The sequence below is a fragment of the Trichomonas vaginalis genome, chromosome I (genome assembly GCF_026262505.1).
Source record: "Trichomonas vaginalis G3 chromosome I, whole genome shotgun sequence".
NCBI lineage: Eukaryota > Parabasalia > Trichomonadida > Trichomonadidae > Trichomonas > Trichomonas vaginalis.
Window position 1 is genome coordinate 25,484,563 of NC_067203.1, and position 19,885 is coordinate 25,504,447.

A 19,885-nucleotide genomic window follows, 5' to 3' on the forward strand; every position below is an offset into this window, starting at 1 on the left:
GGTGTTGGAAGAACTGTTCTCTAAAGCGATACAGTTGCGCTACATGTTCGTCAACTTGTCTAGAAATAAATATATCATTTGTTTTATACGTTTTTTCGTAATAAATCTATTTGTATTTGTTGTATTTGAGTATGAAGATAACAAAAACTACGGCATAAGACGCAGTACACTGGGCTTCGTTGCCATTTTATTTACCATGTTAAGAATAAACTTAACAGACATGCTTTGTTTTCGACGAAGCCATCTAAAATAACGTACATCTAAATAAAACTAAAAAACTGTAAAATTTCTTTATTTGATAGTATACTTCAAATTATGCACTATACCTTCTAGAATTCTATAACACTCTTTGCATATAATTTTTTTAAAAAAAAGTTATATCTCGACAAAAATATGATTTATCAATAGAGTATGTAAAATAAAACTCATTCGCAGTATTAAAAAATCGTAAATCTTTCCAAAAAAATTTTGAATTACAAATTTTAAAACTTAAAACAATTTTTTGAAGCGAAAAAACGAAATCTAATTTTTTTTGGAAAATTTAGAATAAATAGAGCTCTTTAACTCGTCGAATACAAATTGTTTTCAAGTTTTTTTCGACCGGAAATTGAACTTTTAGAGTTTATACAATAAGATTCACATGAAAAAATACGGGTTTAACAAAGAAATCACCAATATAAAGGTTTTTTAGTAGAACGAGATTGATAAAAACTATGGTATGATAAAAAGACGATAATTTTTTTGGCGGGATAATTGAAGAATATGAATGATTCGAATTACAGACATACTCTAGTCCGAAACTTACTATGGTTCGTGACTTATTTTTGACACAGAATAGCTGTAGACTAAGGCTTACTCTAGATCCAGACTTATTATACAATTAAATTTGCTTTTGGAATAAGACTTAATTTTAGTTACAAACTTATCTTAATATCAGACTTATATTTAGAATCAGACTTACTTTAGTCTAGAACTTACATTTAGAATCAGACTTCCATTTCAAGTCAGACTTACTTTCGTCCGAACTTACATTTCAAGTCAGACTTACTTTCGTCCGAGACTTACATTTCAAGTCAGACTTACTTTCGTCCGAGACTTACATTTCAAGTCAGACTTACTTTCGTCCGAGACTTACATTTCAAGTCATACTTACTTTCGTCCGAGACTTACATTTCAAGTCAGACTTACTTTCGTCCGAGACTTACATTTTAAGTCATACTTACATTAATATCAAACTTATATTAACCTACGACTTACTTTTATTCCCAGACATCTTGATCCACACTGACATTGAAAACCACTCATACATCTAAAGCCACTCAAACATCTAGATCCACTACGACATGGAATCCACTCAAACATAATTTTTGCTCTCTAACTACATTTTTATATGATTTTACAACCTAAATTTTCTTCTTTACCTAAAGATTATTCGCAATATCTGAATATCATTAATTAATTGAGATATTCAAGTTTTGACAGCGGATTTGGAAAGCAGACTTGATGGAGATTTTAAATCTGATGTCAAATCTTGGTTTTGTGCATTATTGGAAGAGAAAAAAGGGTGTTAATTGCAAATCTTAAATATAGGTTTTTACGAAAAATGTAATTAGGGTTAGAATCATAGAAAGATATATCTGTCAGACATTGTTATGTGTGACAGATAATATTGCATCTCATAGACACTGTTGCATCTGTCAGACACTGTTGTATCTCATACACACTGTTGCATCTGTCAGACACTGTTGCATCTGTCAGACACTGTTGCATCTCATAGACACTGTTGCATCTCATAGACACTGTTGCATCTCATAGACACTGTTGCATCTTTCAGACACTGTTGCATCTCATACACACTATTGCATCTTTCAGACACTGTTGCATCTCATACACACTATTGCATCTTTCAGACACTGTTGCATCTCATACACACTATTGCATCTCATAAACACTGTTGCATCTCATAGACACTGTTGCATCTCATAGACACTGTTGTATCTCATAGACACTGTTGCATCTGTCAGACACTGTTGCATCTCATAGACACTGTTGCATCTCATAGACACTGTTGCATCTCATAGACACTGTTGCATCTGTCAGACACTGTTGCATCTCATAGACACTGTTGCATCTATCACTTACTTTTGCTTCTGTTAGATACTATTGTATCTCTCAGACACTATTCCATCTCATTAACACTGTTGCATCAGTCTCTCACTGTTGCATCTTTCATTGACTTTTTTATCTCTCAGGAAATATTTTATCTCTATAATATTTTTTATATCTCCCAAACTTTTACATCTTTCTGATTAATTTTTTTATCCTTTTTCATTCTGTTCTGTATATCGAATCTTTATATAACAAATAATTAAATAGTTTCTCATATTTATTAACTGTTTTTATAAACAATAATCATACACATTTTATTCATATAAATATTTTTTCACAAACCATTTTCCTCTTCCTTATACAACAAAATCTGGATCTCTTTCCTTGTCTTTATTATCAAAAACTTCTTCGATAATTTTGAAAATCATGTCTTTGTTTTGCTGATATTCATCTGATTCTTCCGGAAGATATGCATTACTTAATGCCAAATCTATCACTTCTGGATGTGTTTTTCTTAATGATGATATATAATGAATTGCCTGAATTGTATCATAATCGATGTTCATCCCAAGATTAAACATGAAACTTGTTGCCTTGTCAATTGACGGAAGATTTAAAATGCGTTGAACAAGACTTTTAACTCCTATATCTGGAGTTACTTGTTCTTCATACAAGTAATTTCGTTCTCAACTTTGGTTGTAAATGTTTTCCGAGCCGAAATTTTGCATTGTTCATTTTTCTGATCACCCTTTCCTATCGGATTGTCTTCATCATCATAAACTAGAATATTCTTCGAACTATTGAATTCCAATTTTCCAATATGAAATGCTTTAGGTTTTTCTAAATCGGCCGGTTTTACATCTAAGATGTTATGAATACATGGAATATGAACACCATATAGTTTATAAACATTTTCCATGTTGCAGTTGCATTTACAATGCTGTTCGACTTTATTTTTAATTGCCGAAATTTTCAATTTTCTATAAAGTTTCATTACATTATCATTTTTTGGATCATCAATTTGATTAAATCTCGACATTATATGTTCAATCATTGTTTGGAACTTCAAAAGTTTGTTTGTGCTTGAAATCTCCTTCATTTTGGTATTCAAGCTCCCGTGATTACCTTCCGCATGATTGCTAGGCATGATTTTGACATCTCTCTTAAATCGTGCGATTTTGGATTTGAATTCCTCTTTGCCAAGATTGATCCATTTTTCCATATCAAGAGGATCAACCAATTCATTCTTATTTAAATGATTAACAATTTCGGAGTATGTTTCGTATCTAACATTATACGTTGCTTCATCTTCTGCATATATTACTTCTCGAATCAATCCCCTCATGATTACACTATCTTTAATTGTTTTTTAAAAAATGATAAGCGCAAAGCCAATGAATTAAATGGCTACTTTTGCAAAAACTTTCAAGAGAAGAGTGCAAATCGCTTAAAATCGGGACATTTTGAATATCAACATCTGTAGCAGATGAAACTAGTCTTTCATAAAAGATTCTGTAAGCATTTGAGTTTTCGCTCAGCCCGAAGTAATATCCCAGTGGATAACCTGTGTTATTAATAACACACTGGGGTAATATAAGTATATACGGAGGAAACGAAAACGTGGCATCCAGTTCGATGGTCTGGATACATTCGTTTTCAATTGCAACTTAATAAATCAGGTACAAGGTCTGGGATCCAGCATGACCATTGAATTGATTTTGAATTGCAAGTTGCAAGATCTTTTAGCTTATCTTCTAAAAGATGGACATAAACTTTGCCGGGTAATTGTTTAAGTAACGAGCGCAAATCATAAATATCCTTAATTATTGGTGAATTGAAGTTGGTATAACGTGTCAGTTTTTTGCTTAACTTATTTGAAGGAATTACACATTTTGAAATTTGAACTCTGTTAATAACATCCTCGATTAAATAAGGTATATCTTTGTTATTCCTTATTATAACAGCTTGACTCATTTTTTTGTTAATAATTATTGTAAAAGCCTTATATCGATTTCCTTCAATATATTTTCGATCAAAATCAAGTTCTAGAATTAAACGATCACTAGGATCAGTGTCTTTAAAATAGAAGTCTGTGTATTTGGGAGGATTTTCTTGTTCCTTAAATGGAACTATTTTAAGGAAAAAAGGAAGATAATTAAAGAGTTCATGAATCTCACTGAAATTCCATATATCTGAGGCACCAATATTCCAAGTTACTTGGCGTGATTCTTTGTCATAATTATGCATTACTTCAATGTTTGCAATTTTAAGAACATTATATCCGCGGGGAATTTCATTAATCATGCGTTTTGATAAATAATAGCCACTTGCAATGCGATTATATACATTGAAAATGAAATCTGCCTGTGAATCAAGAATATATGAAACAAATTGCTCTTTGTCATCGTCAATAAGATCTTTAGATACATATTGAAAAAATACAGCCATATTTTTTAATCTAGCTGCGTGCCTGACAACAGACTTCATGAATCCTTTCGATCGAACAATATCATCTGGTTTATATGAATTAATGTAAGATATAATTTCCGCAAAATTTTGATATTTTAAATAGCATTCAAATGCGAATGAACTTATACGAATTTTCTTGGATTTAAGTAAATTCAGTTCAAAACCAGCGATCAATGATTTTTTGACATTGAGGATATTGACATAATATTTTTTCCGCATTGAACATTATATATAAATTTTTGGTTATCGTCAAAGTTTGATAGTTTTTCAGTATTTGCACATAAATATTCAAGGATATTGTTTGCATTGAAAGCATGCTTTTTACCAAAAATGGTTGTTCAATATTGCGACCAAATAGTTTGGATAAAAGCGTCAGATCATCCATTAACAAAGTATATTAGAAAATCCTTCAATGTTTGTGGAAAAACATGAATATGTTATATTCTTCTTCATCACCCATATCCTTGCTATATTCGTCTGCTATTGAAGTTAAGTATTCATTTGGTGTAGGGTAAAATTCTAAATTGTCCAGTATTTCATTGACCGCCGGTGCGAAATTTAAGTTATGTATTACAAAAAGGGTAATGTAGTTATAAGCATCACATGTACGAATGCGCTTACATTCAGCCTGAATATCATTAAATTCTGGATCTTCTAAATCGAGGTCTATATTATTCTGAACGAGATATTTTGAATAATTTATTATCTTAAGAATAGTACTATTGATTTTATTTAGATCAATAATACATCCATAATCAAAAGGAGCCATGGCCATTAAACGGAATGTCAATTTTAAAAGTAAACGAATTTTAGGATTAAACTAAGAAGAAATTTAAAATTTAAGTAAGAGAAATAATTTTTATAAAATAAATTTAATAATGAAAACAAAAAACAGAAAAATATTTAAAATTAGAAATAGAGTAAGATAATGTAATAGTGTCCGAGAGATAAAACAGTGTCTGACAGATGCAACAGTGTCTATGAGATGCAACAGTGTCTATGAGATGCAACAGTGTCTATGAGATGCAACAGTGTCTGACAGATGCAACAGTGTCTATGAGATACAACAGTGTCTATGAGATGCAACAGTGTCTATGAGATGCAACAGTGTCTGAAAGATGCAATAGTGTGTATGAGATGCAACAGTGTCTATGAGATGCAACAGTGTCTATGAGATGCAACAGTGTCTGAAAGATGCAATAGTGTGTATGAGATGCAACAGTGTCTGAAAGATGCAATAGTGTGTATGAGATGCAACAGTGTCTGAAAGATGCAATAGTGTGTATGAGATGCAACAGTGTCTGAAAGATGCAACAGTGTCTATGAGATGCAACAGTGTCTATGAGATGCAACAGTGTCTGACAGATGCAACAGTGTCTGACAGATGCAACAGTGTGTATGAGATACAACAGTGTCTGAAAGATGCAACAGTGTCTATGAGATGCAACAGTGTCTATGAGATGCAACAGTGTCTGACAGATGCAACAGTGTCTGACAGATGCAACAGTGTGTATGAGATACAACAGTGTCTGACAGATGCAACAGTGTCTATGAGATGCAATATTATCTGTCACACATAACAATGTCTGACAGATATATCTTTCTATGATTCTAACCCTAATTACATTTTTCGTAAAAACCTATATTTAAGATTTGCAATTAACACCCTTTTTTCTCTTCCAATAATGCACAAAACCAAGATTTGACATCAGATTTAAAATCTCCATCAAGTCTGCTTTCCAAATCCGCTGTCAAAACTTGAATATCTCAATTAATTAATGATATTCAGATATTGCGAATAATCTTTAGGTAAAGAAGAAAATTTAGGTTGTAAAATCATATAAAAATGTAGTTAGAGAGCAAAAATTATGTTTGAGTGGATTTCCATGTCGTAGTGGATCTAGATGTTTGAGTGGCTTTAGATGTATGAGTGGTTTTCAATGTCAGTGTGGATCAAGATGTCTGGGAATAAAAGTAAGTCGTAGGTTAATATAAGTTTGATATTAATGTAAGTATGACTTAAAATGTAAGTCTCGGACGAAAGTAAGTCTGACTTGAAATGTAAGTCTCGGACGAAAGTAAGTCTGACTTGAAATGTAAGTCTCGGACGAAAGTAAGTCTGACTTGAAATGGAAGTCTGATTCTAAATGTAAGTTCTAGACTAAAGTAAGTCTGATTCTAAATATAAGTCTGATATTAAGATAAGTTTGTAACTAAAATTAAGTCTTATTCCAAAAGCAAATTTAATTGTATAATAAGTCTGGATCTAGAGTAAGCCTTAGTCTACAGCTATTCTGTGTCAAAAATAAGTCACGAACCATAGTAAGTTTCGGACTAGAGTATGTCTGTAATTCGAATCATTCATATTCTTCAATTATCCCGCCAAAAAAAATATCGTCTTTTTATCATACCATAGTTTTTATCAATCTCGTTCTACTAAAAAACCTTTATATTGGTGATTTCTTTGTTAAACCCGTATTTTTTCATGTGAATCTTATTGTATAAACTCTAAAAGTTCAATTTCCGGTCGAAAAAAACTTGAAAACAATTTGTATTCGACGAGTTAAAGAGCTCTATTTATTCTAAATTTTCCAAAAAAATTAGATTTCGTTTTTTCGCTTCAAAAAATGTTGTTTTAAGTTTTAAAATTTGTAATTCAAAATTTTTTTGGAAAGATTTACGATTTTTTAATACTGCGAATGAGTTTTATTTTACATACTCTATTGATAAATCATATTTTTGTCGAGATATAACTTTTTTTAAAAAAATTATATGCAAAGAGTGTTATAGAATTCTAGAAGGTATAGTGCATAATTTGAAGTATACTATCAAATAAAGAAATTTTACAGTTTTTTAGTTTTATTTAGATGTACGTTATTTTAGATGGCTTCGTCGAAAACAAAGCATGTCTGTTAAGTTTATTCTTAACATGGTAAATAAAATGGCAACGAAGCCCAGTGTACTGCGTCTTATGCCGTAGTTTTTGTTATCTTCATACTCAAATACAACAAATACAAATAGATTTATTACGAAAAAACGTATAAAACAAATGATATATTTATTTCTAGACAAGTTGACGAACATGTAGCGCAACTGTATCGCTTTAGAGAACAGTTCTTCCAACACCTACTCATTCAGTGAAAGATTTAAGAAGAACTCTTACTCGACCTTAACTACCTACGCTTTGCTTGAACAATTCCCAACGAGGTTACTATAAGGTTGCAAGTCTTGTCAAAATGTAGTATGCAATACGTTGGGGAAAAATAGATATATACGAACAAACTACTACAGTCTAGCAACTAGTCTTTAAGTGTAATGTATTTTTGCTACAAAGAGCTCATAACGAAGTCAAATTTTGCAATTTGATGTCAAAACTAGCTAGTTGTTGAATCAAATAGCGTTGTGACTTTGTATACATCACGATCTTGTGGTATCAGAGCTGTACTGCTGCAGACTAATTCAACTAAACATGAGCAAGATTGGGATTTCTATTCTCTGGGGTGCGAGGCTCGTCCAAAGTTCAAGCAGCTACAGTGTTTTGGATCACCTAAAGAATTTTGGGAATTCAGTTATCCGTTACTACTCTTAAATTAAAGTAGAGCACTACAGCGAATCAATCGTAATGCCTAGTCTCTCCAGTAACAAGCTGATCTGCTATATTAACTTTAAAGCCAAATCGATTCACATTGTTGCTGGTAAGTCTGATTGCTTCAGATAGAGAGCATGAATTGCTTCTTTATCATCTAATCCCCATCCCCCTTGTTCCCGATTGGATGACATGGACAATTCATCTTTCTCTAACGAAACAAAATGACACTTTTTTGGCGGCTTATTGACTCAGAAAAATTTGAGAGTTAACGAATAATTTTGGCGCCAAAAATAATTTCTCTTAATTTATTAAATTTAATATACGCACATCCATAAATTATGCTATTTTTTCTATTTATTTTGTTCTAAAATTCTAAATATTTTTTTTTCATAACATAAAATATGATGTCTAGTCTCATTTACATAACAACATGCCTTAGAATAGGTTTTTTATTCTTTTTGTCACTTTAAATTAAGAATAAAAAGATAATTTAAATTGAATATTTGCGATTATTCTCACTAATGCTGCTTCCTCTTTTATTAGGTAGACAACAAAAAGTTAGCCTTGGACTCCCATATCAGATTTTTGATTGGTTGCGTATATAATGAGCTGGGATTGATAGACGAAAACCCAGTGAGAAAATTTTTGACGCCTCTGAAATTCATAAAAATTACAAGTTTCTGATGACAATTAGCTTAATTAAACCAGGTACAAGATTATATAATTGTATTTTCTATCCAATTATCCATATAATATCTTATCCAGAAAAAATAACTTGATCAATACCAAATGATTTTTTAACTAGTAAATAAAGTATTTTCTTTACACACACATTGTATATCATAGTTTTTTTTTGGTTTCGCAAAACATCCAAAAACAAATATGCTATAAAAGTGACAATTTTAGCAAAACGAAACCCTTAGTTTAAAAGATAGATTATAACTTTTTATTGATATTATAGTAAATTTGTGGCAACAAATGCATTTCTGAATATTTTGAATTAAGGAAAAATTGAGAGGATGATCAATTTATATCTTTATTAATAACGTTTTAAAAAGCCATCTGAATAAGATTATTCACAATTAAATTTCACCGTATTTTATATAAAAATTAAGTTCATTTTATACACATACTTAGACTATGAATAATTAGACCATAAACTTGTTTCATTTAAAATAAGAAGATATTTGAGTGCGAGGTTAGAAATTTATTCAAAAAAATTGAATGGCAATTATTTTAAAATTGAAAAAGACGTGATATGTTTTAATGACGATATCTCTTTCAAATTATTGCAAGATTGTCACCACGATTATATTGATATTCAATTTAGTCATGTAGATGTCTCATACTTTGATTGGTTTATTTATAAAATTTTAGTGATATTTTTTCTATTAAAACAATCACTAAGAAAACTAATTAATAGAAAAAATTTTAAAATTCAATTATTTCAAGTTTATAAACTAAAGCATTGATGTTTTTCAGCATTGAAAGTTTTATAATCTTGTGGCATATGAATAAACAAAGAAACAAAGATAACATTTTTAAATAATTATATTTTCATTGATAAAAGCAAGACTTATCAATTCTTGCCATACATGCATTTAATTGGAAAGTATATTCCTCGAATTAGATAACTATTTTATTTGCTCAAATAATAAAAACTTCAATAATCCTATATTGTTTAGTACCAAATATACTAGATGTATTGTCTAACTATTATGGGAATAATTTTTTAAATTTTTTTCAAAAATTTCCTATTTTTTTAATATTGCTTTTAAAATATCCATGCTAAACGATATTCATTTCATATGATTAGAATACATCAAGAAATTGAAGAAAAGGATTCTCAGGTTGAGAACCTTAATTCCGAATTTCATTGTCCGTTTAAAATTTAGACTTATTCGACAACATATAGTTCTTTTAATCATTAGCATTTATAATCTCTGTAATTCCAAAATCGCATGATTTCATAATGGATTTATTCGATGATCTGATTTCTTCAATCTCTGCAAAAGATAAAGAAATTCAAGAACTATCTGATAAAATTTCAACGCTAAAAAGTACTTTAGAAAACAACATCGGTATTTTAAACGTTAGAAATGATCAGATTAATAATTTCAAATCAGAATTAGATCAGTTCAAAGAAAATTCAAAACTAAAAATAGTCGAAAAACAAGAAATAAGTAAACATCTTGATGATATAACAAATCAATGCAATGATCAAGAGAAAATCATTCTTGAATCTCAAAAGGAGATCAATAAACTTCAATATCATAAACAATCTTTAGAAGAACATTTAAATCAAATACAAGAAACATGTAGAAGCTTTCAAAACGATCAATTGCAAAAACAATTATCTGAAAATCAAACGAAAAAGCAGTGTTTAAAGTTGAATTTGAAAAGTATCCAAGGAAAAATTGATGAGTTAAATCGAAATCTCCAATTGATACGTGAAAATGCAGAAGGAAATATTCAAACAACTACTAATGAGCATAAAATCTGGAAAGAAACAAGAGCTTTCAAAATTCAAACGCTCAAAGCTGAAAATGAATCCTTATCTCAAGTCCAATTGCAAAATGAGTATAGGTTTGAAAAATTAAGCGCGCGTTATAAGAGCCAGCTTAATGAAATCAAAAAATCTAAATCAAAAGATGAAGTAAAGGTTCAATGTGAGTATACACAGGCGTTAAACGAACTTAGACAAATATTTGAACAAAAATATTTTTATTCAAAAAAGCTCGAAGAACAAAATAATGAGAATATCAACAAGGCAAAGCAAGAAACGGAGTTAATGCATCACTTAAGACAAGAAATGGAAAAAATGGGCAAAGATGTGAAAAAGATTCAAGAAATATATGATAATAAATCGAGTAATCACGAGTATGAGTATTCAAGTAGATTGGAAAATCTACACAAACTTTATACAGAAGGGAAACTATATAAATCAAAAATTATTCAGAATTTAGAAAATGATCCTCATTTGCATGCCCTTCTTGATGAATTTAGAGAAAAATTAGATATATTCAAAACAGAATGTGAACACAAAGTGATGTTTTCTGCTGATAAAACCAAAGTCTTGCTTAATAAATTTAATCAAGCTGAAACATTGTTAAAAACAATTTGGAATTCAGATACTGAATCAAAAAAGAAATGCGATAGTGTTAGAAAGGCATTTGATGCAGCAAAACTTGAGGCAAATAACGAAAAAGAAAAATTAATAAAAATAAATGATGACTTCAATGCATTAAGGAAAGAAGTCATAGATAAAGGTATCAGAATCGAACAAGAATGTCCTTGCGAGCCAATTGTTACTTATTTTGGAATTAATACACCAATAATCATAAAACCAGGAGCAAATGAAGAGAACGTTAGATACCTTAAAGAATGCGTTGAGAAGGCAAAAGCTAAACGAGAACAAAAAATCCATAAAATTGATCAAATGAAAAAGGAACTAATTAAAGAAAAGACGAAGAATCGTAACTTGAAATGCTTAGTGATAAAATTAGTTAAGCTCACAAAAAAAATTAACTAAAATTAATTCTCAGAATAAAAATTGTTTGTATGTATAACTATATATAATAAATTTAATTGTTTATTTAATCTAACATTGGTTTGCAATACTCAATTTGAGTCTGGTAATAAAGGTTTCTGATTTTTAAAAGTATTTAAAATAACATTTTATTTGCATAGGACTACAATGGAAGGAATTAATTTCGTTTAACTTGTTGACGTGTATCTCCAGTAAGGCTCTTAATTTCTTGTTCGTATTCAATATTCTTGATACGATTAAGCATAGTTTTTCTATATTCTTCCCATGTTTCCTCTGTAAATCCGTAATTAAACCAATCTGTAATATCAGCACCTGGAGCTGTCCAAGGCTTTGACTCTACATCGTTAGGCAAAGCAGAAAGATCGTAATAAAATATAGATTTCTTGTTGTTACGTGGATGAACACCAGATGGATTAATAATTTCCCAAGGATTTTTGCTGCCTTGAGTAACAATATCTGATTGAGTAATCCAAGCTTCGTAGTTATTAAGTGGACCTGGTTGAATTAATGCGCGTGTTGAATATGCAATAGCACTCATTTGAGCCTGGACGTTAAGATCTTGATCTAACTCGATATCATCTGATTCTGATTCTGAAGATTCTTCTTCTTCGGATCCATATTCATCACTATCATATTCATCATTACCTTCTTCTTTAGAATTTTCATCTATTGGATTCTCATCCTTTGGCTTTTCCTCATCAGTTAGTTTTTCAGCTTCTTGCTCTGAAGACATCTGAAGAATTTGATTTTAAAATTTAAGTAATATGTCACATAAAGAAATGATCTTTGATATGATGTGAACTTATATCAACGGGAAATATTTCGAATTCTCACATAATTTTGATGTGAAAATTATGGAAAGTTGTATAGGAGTCTCGAAAGCCCCAGAACCCTGTTTTTCATATGCATTTTCCCTATAATTCTAATCTTAAATCTTAATAATTCTAAAATTTATTCACCATTTGATGTAATGGGAAAAAGAAAACTTATTCCACGCCATTGTATTCCATAATTAATGTAACCGATATAAAGGTATATAGTTTCACATCTTTCTATGCCCCAAAAGTGATACTTTTCGTAAGACAATAATCCATAAATAGGGTTATTGATCATTTTCTATCTTAACATGCCATATTTCATATTTTGGAACTGAATTTGATAAAAAAAGAATGCGGATTTGATGATGGCTTTGCAAGAAAATTCATCGCAAAGTTGATTATGTGTAAAAAGCGGGCGAATTTGATTACATTAACAATTCAATATTATATTTTAACTCCATTCTAAAAAAATCTACGGTAGAGAAATATCCACAATTTGATATCTTATGAATTCGATTGTATTATCATCAAACATTCTAAATATATAAAAATTTAAAAATAAAGATTTTGATCTCATGATAAAAGGTATGCCATTACCTAGTAAGTTTCTGATAAAAATCAATTTCTATATTTTTTTTGGAATTTTTTTCACAATCGGTTCGATAATATTTTATTCAAAAACTAGTCTTTAAAAAATTATTGAATAAAAATAATGTATGCATAGCAAGCATCAAATTTGATCAACCAATCAATAGAAAAGTGCCTCTCAAAATGATGATTTTACTTGCTCAGAAAATTGAGAAAGTGTAAACCATCGTGGTCCTTCACTTTGTTTTCTCATGGGTAAGGAGAAAGAGCATATCAATATTGTTGTTATCGGACACGTCGATGCAGGCAAGTCCACAACAACAGGCCACCTCATCTACAAGTGCGGCGGTCTCGATAAGCGTAAACTTGCTGCCATCGAAAAGGAAGCTGAACAACTCGGCAAGTCCTCCTTCAAGTACGCTTTCGTTATGGATTCCCTCAAGGCTGAACGTGAGCGTGGTATCACAATCGATATCTCCCTCTGGAAGTTCGAAGGCCAGAAGTTCTCCTTCACCATCATCGATGCCCCAGGACACCGTGACTTCATCAAGAACATGATCACAGGCACATCCCAGGCTGATGCTGCTATCCTTGTCATCGACTCCACACTCGGTGGCTTCGAAGCCGGTATCGCTGAACAAGGCCAGACACGTGAACACGCTCTTCTTGCCTTCACACTCGGCATCAAGCAGGTCATTGTCGCCGTCAACAAGATGGATGACAAGACAGTCAACTACAACAAGGCCCGTTTCGACGAAATCACAGCCGAAATGACACGCATCCTTACAGGCATCGGCTACAAGCCAGAAATGTTCCGCTTCGTCCCAATCTCCGGCTGGGCTGGCGACAACATGACAGAGAAGTCTCCAAACATGCCATGGTACAATGGCCCATACCTTCTTGAAGCCCTCGATTCCCTTCAGCCACCAAAGCGCCCATTCGACAAGCCACTCCGTCTTCCACTCCAGGATGTCTACAAGATCAACGGTATCGGTACAGTTCCAGTCGGCCGTGTCGAATCCGGCACAATGAAGCCAGGCATGATCGTTAACTTCGCCCCATCCACAGTTACAGCTGAAGTTAAGTCCATCGAAATGCACCACGAATCCCTTCCAGAGGCTCTTCCAGGTGACAACATCGGCTTCAACGTCAAGAACGTTTCCACAGCTGATGTCAAGCGTGGCTACGTCGTTGGTGATACAAAGCGTGACCCACCAGTCGAATGCGCTTCCTTCACAGCTCAAATGATCATCTCCAACCACCCAGGCAAGATCCACGCCGGCTACCAGCCAGTTTTCGACTGCCACACAGCTCACATCGCCTGCAAGTTCGACAAGCTCATCCAGCGTATCGATCGTCGCCACGGCAAGAAGGCTACAGAGAACCCAGAATACATTCAGAAGGATGATGCCGCTATCGTCGAGGTTGTCCCATCCAAGCCACTCGTCGTCGAGTCCTTCCAGGAGTACCCACCACTCGGCCGTTTCGCCATCCGTGATATGAAGCAGACAGTCGCTGTCGGCGTTATCCGTTCCGTCAACAAGAAGCCAAACCCAATCAAGTAAATTCTCTAATAAAGAAATGAACATTTTATGGCTATGTAACTTTTCTTTCTTTTTTCAAATTTCTTTTTGAATTTTATTAACCTTCTGAAGATATTATACTTCTTAGTGAATCATTTACTATATTCCTCAGATATTATGTGTTCACACTTCCAAACCAGAGTGGAAACATTACTGCAATATTGAAATTATCAATTTGATATTTAACCATTAGCGGAGTGGCGATTAATGAGTATGCGATATTTCCTAGAAGATATGCATTTTTTTAAGAAGTTTTTCCATGAATTTTTTAAAAGATAATAGATTATTAAGAGATTAAACAAATTCTTTCGTATGATTAAATTGAGAAGATCGATGCGAGATATTTTCGAAGAAAAAAAAATCATCAAGTCTCATCACATTTTTCATTGTTCGATATTTAAAAACCATTTTAAAAATGGAGCTTATATTGAAATAGTGAGAGGATCTTGGGTTGTAATTGATCGTCGCGTTGTTCAACCAGGTGATTTTAGTTCATTTAATGTTAATGGCAATGTGACAAAAGCAGTCACATATCCAATCACAACTCCATTAAGAAATTTCTCGAGATTTAAGATAGTTGATATCGGTGATAATGCAGCTTCAATGTCGGATACTACAACCCCTATTAATGATCCGACAAAAAAGGCCGTAACAATGGCAAAACTTTTGTTCTATGGAACTATTTATCCAGGTGTTCTTAAGTTTTCACCAATTAGACTACGGAGAAAAGAACAAATGCTATTTAACTTCGCTATGTTCTCATCCATGAGATAAACACACATAGAACAATAACTATTCCTCTCATAATATGTAAGTTAAAAAGAGGTGTATCAACTAAAAATTGTAAACTGAAAAGCCACTTTTTCTCACTTTTCCCCTCATTTTCGCCTGACATTCTATCGTTTTTTTAATCCATTATATCATAACATTATATAATCTTTAATTAGTTGATAGCCTCCCGCCTGACATTTGACGCGGCAAATTAGAAAAGTGCAAAATTTTTATTACGGATGGGAATGTGAACTTTCAGAGAGAAACCTTCTTGAGAGAACTTTTTATAGGCAAAGAATTATTTCAGAATCAGACCATACTTACAAGTCTTTAATAATTGTCCATGAAATTGAATTTTTGAATATCAATTTAGTGGCTGAATAGTATTTTCCTTTAATTAGTTCATACTCCGAAATAATTTACAATAATATTCACTTTACACCACATAAGATCCATCGCAATTACCAATATCTATCATCATAATATAAAAAAGCATTGAGTCTATAATTTTGGCATACACCCTTCACAACATGGATTGTGTGAGTCGGATTTTTCAAAAAAATAATTACTGAACAAAATGTTTATTTGCAATCAATTATCTTGGAAATTTGATTAAGTCTTTGACAAAACAATGCTCAATATTGTTAATATAGTATTTTTAACTTGTTGGAAATGTATTTATGCATAAATAAATTTTTATAATTCCAAATTCTAAATAATAAACAATATTTATCTACATAGGATGCTATTTTGAGAAAATATATTATTACAACCAGACTTTGTAGAATTGTTATTCCTTAATAAAGGAATATTATTTTCACGAAATATCAAATATTGATGATCAAAGTTAATACTTATCATTTTCTATCTATTTATATGCATTATTCAATATATAAACAGGTAGATATTGAAGTATTAAAGGAAATTTGATCTAAAGATCCAGAAAATTATGAGGCAATATATATGTACAACTGCATCATTAAGGTGCTCTATGGATAAACATTAATTGTTGAAACAAGTTTAGCTTAGATATGATGGTTAGAGTTAATACACTTCTAGTTAAAATCTTCCTATATATGTTTTTTTTTTTAAATTTTTGATTTATTTGAATGATCTAAGTAATTACTTATGATGTATTTGACAATCTTGAACTTTCCTTTTGATGCTTGTTATATTTTTCGATCTTTTGAATTTTTCATTTAAAACTAATGAGCGTTCTTGAGCCATTGTGACTAAAGTAAATCCGAATGAAATCATTCCATTCCATATGTTATAAACTGTTTGATTGAATTTCACTCAGAGAAATTGTATTTTTTCACTTTTTAATATGACAATATTATATAATATCTACATCTTTTACATAAAAAGTTCTTTGTAAATTAATCATGTAACAATACAAATGTAACATTATAATCATGCAAAAGTATTTGGCTCCACGAACATTTTTCATTCCTATAGGGAACAAAGTAGCTTCCTTACATAATAGATTATCTCTAAAATCCTATCCCAATTTTATATTGAAAATCCGAATTAGGTAAAATATCTAGTTGCATTGTTCTGATAAAAACAAAACATGTAGTGAAGCAATACAACATTACTAATTAATAAATAAAATCAAAATAAAAAAAAAAATATTATTTAAAACAATTTATATTCATTTTTTAAGCAAACTCATGAAGAAGTTGTAGAAGAGCTCCCAAAGGTTCGGAATCATCTTATATCCAGGGAAGAAATTCAAATCTACGATCCAATAAGCTCCTTTTTCGTCGATAAGGATATCAAAGCCAATAAGTTCCATCTTCATGCTTGTTCTGATTGCCTTTGAGAGTTTCTTGAAGTCTTCTATTGGCATTTGGATCTTATCAAGTCCATCTTTATGAATCCAGACTCCGTTAGGGTCATCTGGTCTTTCCGAGTGAAAGTCGATAGAAATGTCCTCTCCACTTTCAACATTTCTTGTAGATGGACGAGCTGTAACTTCTAAATGGTCACCAATCGTATAAATCTTGTAAACAACACCGCCATGGTTGATGTATTCTTGTAAGAGTGTTGGGGTAGCAACACCAACTAATGATTCTGGAGATGTAGCAAGTCTAAGCATATGAGCGGTTTCTTTGGTAGCTCCAACAATTTCTGAGCCGACTTTTGGCTTAGAAAGTAGAGGGAAGCGAAGTTTGGATGTTACTTTCTTAATTGATTCGAGATCTGATTGTAATAACATATCTGCATGAGGAACACGAATATCAACACCCTCAGGCCATTTAATAGACTCAATTGCATTGTTAAGCAATTCTCTGTCAAGTGTTATTCCTACAGCTTCCAAATTATCAAGAACAATTACTTCTGGATGGTTTCTGATATATGTAATCAGATTTTTAATCAAAGGATTCTGATCAACAATCGGAGAGTGCATCATGTAAGTGACTTTATGCAAGATAATATCGAATGGACCTTGTGGTTCGAGATCTTTATCGAGATCAATGTAAATAACGTCCATTCCGCGTTCGCCGGCATAAGTAATGAACTCATTCCATTTGATTGACTCCCATTTCTTTTGTGGACCAGCATATCCAAGACGAATTCTTTGCATCGCTGTCAAAAAATTTTTTATGTCAATTTTTCCGATCGTTAGATTTTTCTGTAAATACTGACTTTGACATCATAACCAACTACACACCATGTATAGAATATGTGATTTATATGTTCATGAAAATTGGTCGCTGTTTACTAGTTTTATGAGTAAATATAAATAGCAAATCATTTAATTCTTTAAATATACTATAATTATAAAGAAGTCAATAAACATACTTTTTATCATCAATATATACCTTACAAAATATGCTATTTCTATGAGTTAATTTTGATTCTTTCCTATATGAACGAAACAACTTGCACTATCAAGACTTTGCAGGCTATACAAAGGTAAATGCCTGTTAGAACTCAATCCTTCAATTTGGATCGAATTGTCACTTTTAATATTTTTATGTGAATGAATATGTTGCTGAAACCACATTTTTATACATATACATCAATGAAAATGAGGTTCAAGTAGGGGATGGTGAAAATATTTCTCTTAAATTTCCTGATTATGAAGGTCCCCTTACAATTCCACCAGAAATTGAAAATAAATATGTAACATCTATTGGAAACAATGCATTTCTCAAATGCAAAATTACTTCAATCAATCTTCCTGATTCAATAAAATATATTGGAGATTATTCATTTCGAGAAACTAAAATTACTCAGTTTATTTCTCCGAAATCATTGATATCAATTGGTTTTTACGGATTTGGGGATATATTCTCTTAAATTTATTGATTTAAGGCCTTCAAAATCTCATAATTTTTCTTCAACAAGAATTTTTTTGGGTTCTAAAATCGAGAATGCATTGCTATCAGATGATTTGACTGTTATAACATCAGGAATGTTTGCGTATACGAAACTGAAAAACATCACAATAACTAAAAGAATAAAATTCATTGATGATTTAGCTTTTTGGGGATGTCCAGAATTAGAAGAGTTTATATCAGAAAGTCCTTATTTTAAAACATATTGTAAGGCACTATATTCAAGAGATTTAAAAACATTAATAGGATATCCATGTAATTCATTTGTTGACATATTACCAACAACAAAAGTCATTTCGGGAGTTAAAGGATTTAGCTCGACATCTTTTGTTAAATTTATATTTAATGTTTCAATATTAACATTAGAACGGCATGCATTTAGGGAATGCTATAGTTTAGAGTTTGTCGACATGAGTTGTACTAAAATCAAATCTCTTGGAGATGCAACATTTTATGATTGTAGAAAATTGAAACAAATTATTTTGCCCGAAACATTAACATCAATTCATAGTAATTTCACATTCGGTCGTTGTCCAATTGATTTGTTGATTTTACCAAGATACATTGTTTCTGCAGAAGGTGCCTTTAGAGATAGTTTGATAAAGCATGTTGCATATTGTGGAATAAATAATATTTCTGGCACACTACCAGATGATGTTATTGTTCATGTCACATCTCAATTTCAATTCGGAAAATTTCTAAACCATTCTATTTCATATAAAGACTTTGTTTGCCCTGCTATTAAATGTACAACATTGATCACTGATATTGATATCTTTGCTTGTCCAACTGTTAGTTTTTGTTTTGACCCAAAAATACTCTTAACATTGCCAAATATTTTATCTTGTAATAATTAACTAATTTAATTTTTATGTCTTTCATATGAAATAGAATGAGTTTATTATTCAAAAAAACAAATTGAGGTGATATAGATAATACTACACACATCATTTCAATTTTCTTGAGTTTGTAATACTCAAAACAATTTTAAGTGATTTGTATTCCAAGATATTTTATTTAACATGAATTTATGTCAACGCAATGAAACCTTATATAAAAAG

At 31.4% G+C, this 19,885-nt stretch overlaps 5 protein-coding genes across 5 annotated transcripts; 3 read left to right on the top strand and 2 right to left on the bottom strand.

Moving 5' to 3' along the window:
- Positions 1-10,139: 10,139 nt before the first annotated feature.
- On the top strand, positions 10,140-11,699 carry TVAGG3_1048860 (uncharacterized protein; the record flags this gene model as incomplete). The annotated part of the gene is made up of 1 exon (XM_001325450.1): positions 10,140-11,699. The coding sequence occupies one exon, from the start codon at positions 10,140-10,142 to the stop codon at positions 11,697-11,699; it is 1,560 nt and encodes a 519-aa protein (XP_001325485.1).
- A 69-nt stretch (positions 11,700-11,768) lies between these two features.
- Positions 11,769-12,471, bottom strand: TVAGG3_1048870 (Fip1 motif family; the record flags this gene model as incomplete). The annotated part of the gene is made up of 1 exon (XM_001325449.1): positions 11,875-12,450. The coding sequence occupies one exon, from the start codon at positions 12,448-12,450 to the stop codon at positions 11,875-11,877; it is 576 nt and encodes a 191-aa protein (XP_001325484.1).
- An 876-nt stretch (positions 12,472-13,347) lies between these two features.
- Positions 13,348-14,728, top strand: TVAGG3_1048880 (elongation factor 1-alpha 1 family; the record flags this gene model as incomplete). Its single annotated transcript, XM_001325448.2, has 1 exon — positions 13,375-14,688. One exon carries the CDS (start codon positions 13,375-13,377, stop codon positions 14,686-14,688), a length of 1,314 nt encoding a protein of 437 aa, XP_001325483.1.
- A 2,383-nt stretch (positions 14,729-17,111) lies between these two features.
- Positions 17,112-18,072, bottom strand: TVAGG3_1048890 (inositol tetrakisphosphate 1-kinase protein; the record flags this gene model as incomplete). Its single annotated transcript, XM_001325447.1, has 1 exon — positions 17,132-18,067. One exon carries the CDS (start codon positions 18,065-18,067, stop codon positions 17,132-17,134), a length of 936 nt encoding a protein of 311 aa, XP_001325482.1.
- An 829-nt stretch (positions 18,073-18,901) lies between these two features.
- On the top strand, positions 18,902-19,805 carry TVAGG3_1048900 (ribonuclease inhibitor domain-containing protein; the record flags this gene model as incomplete). Its single annotated transcript, XM_001325446.2, has 1 exon — positions 18,902-19,681. The coding sequence occupies one exon, from the start codon at positions 18,902-18,904 to the stop codon at positions 19,679-19,681; it is 780 nt and encodes a 259-aa protein (XP_001325481.1).
- Between the last annotated feature and the right edge of the window lie 80 nt (positions 19,806-19,885).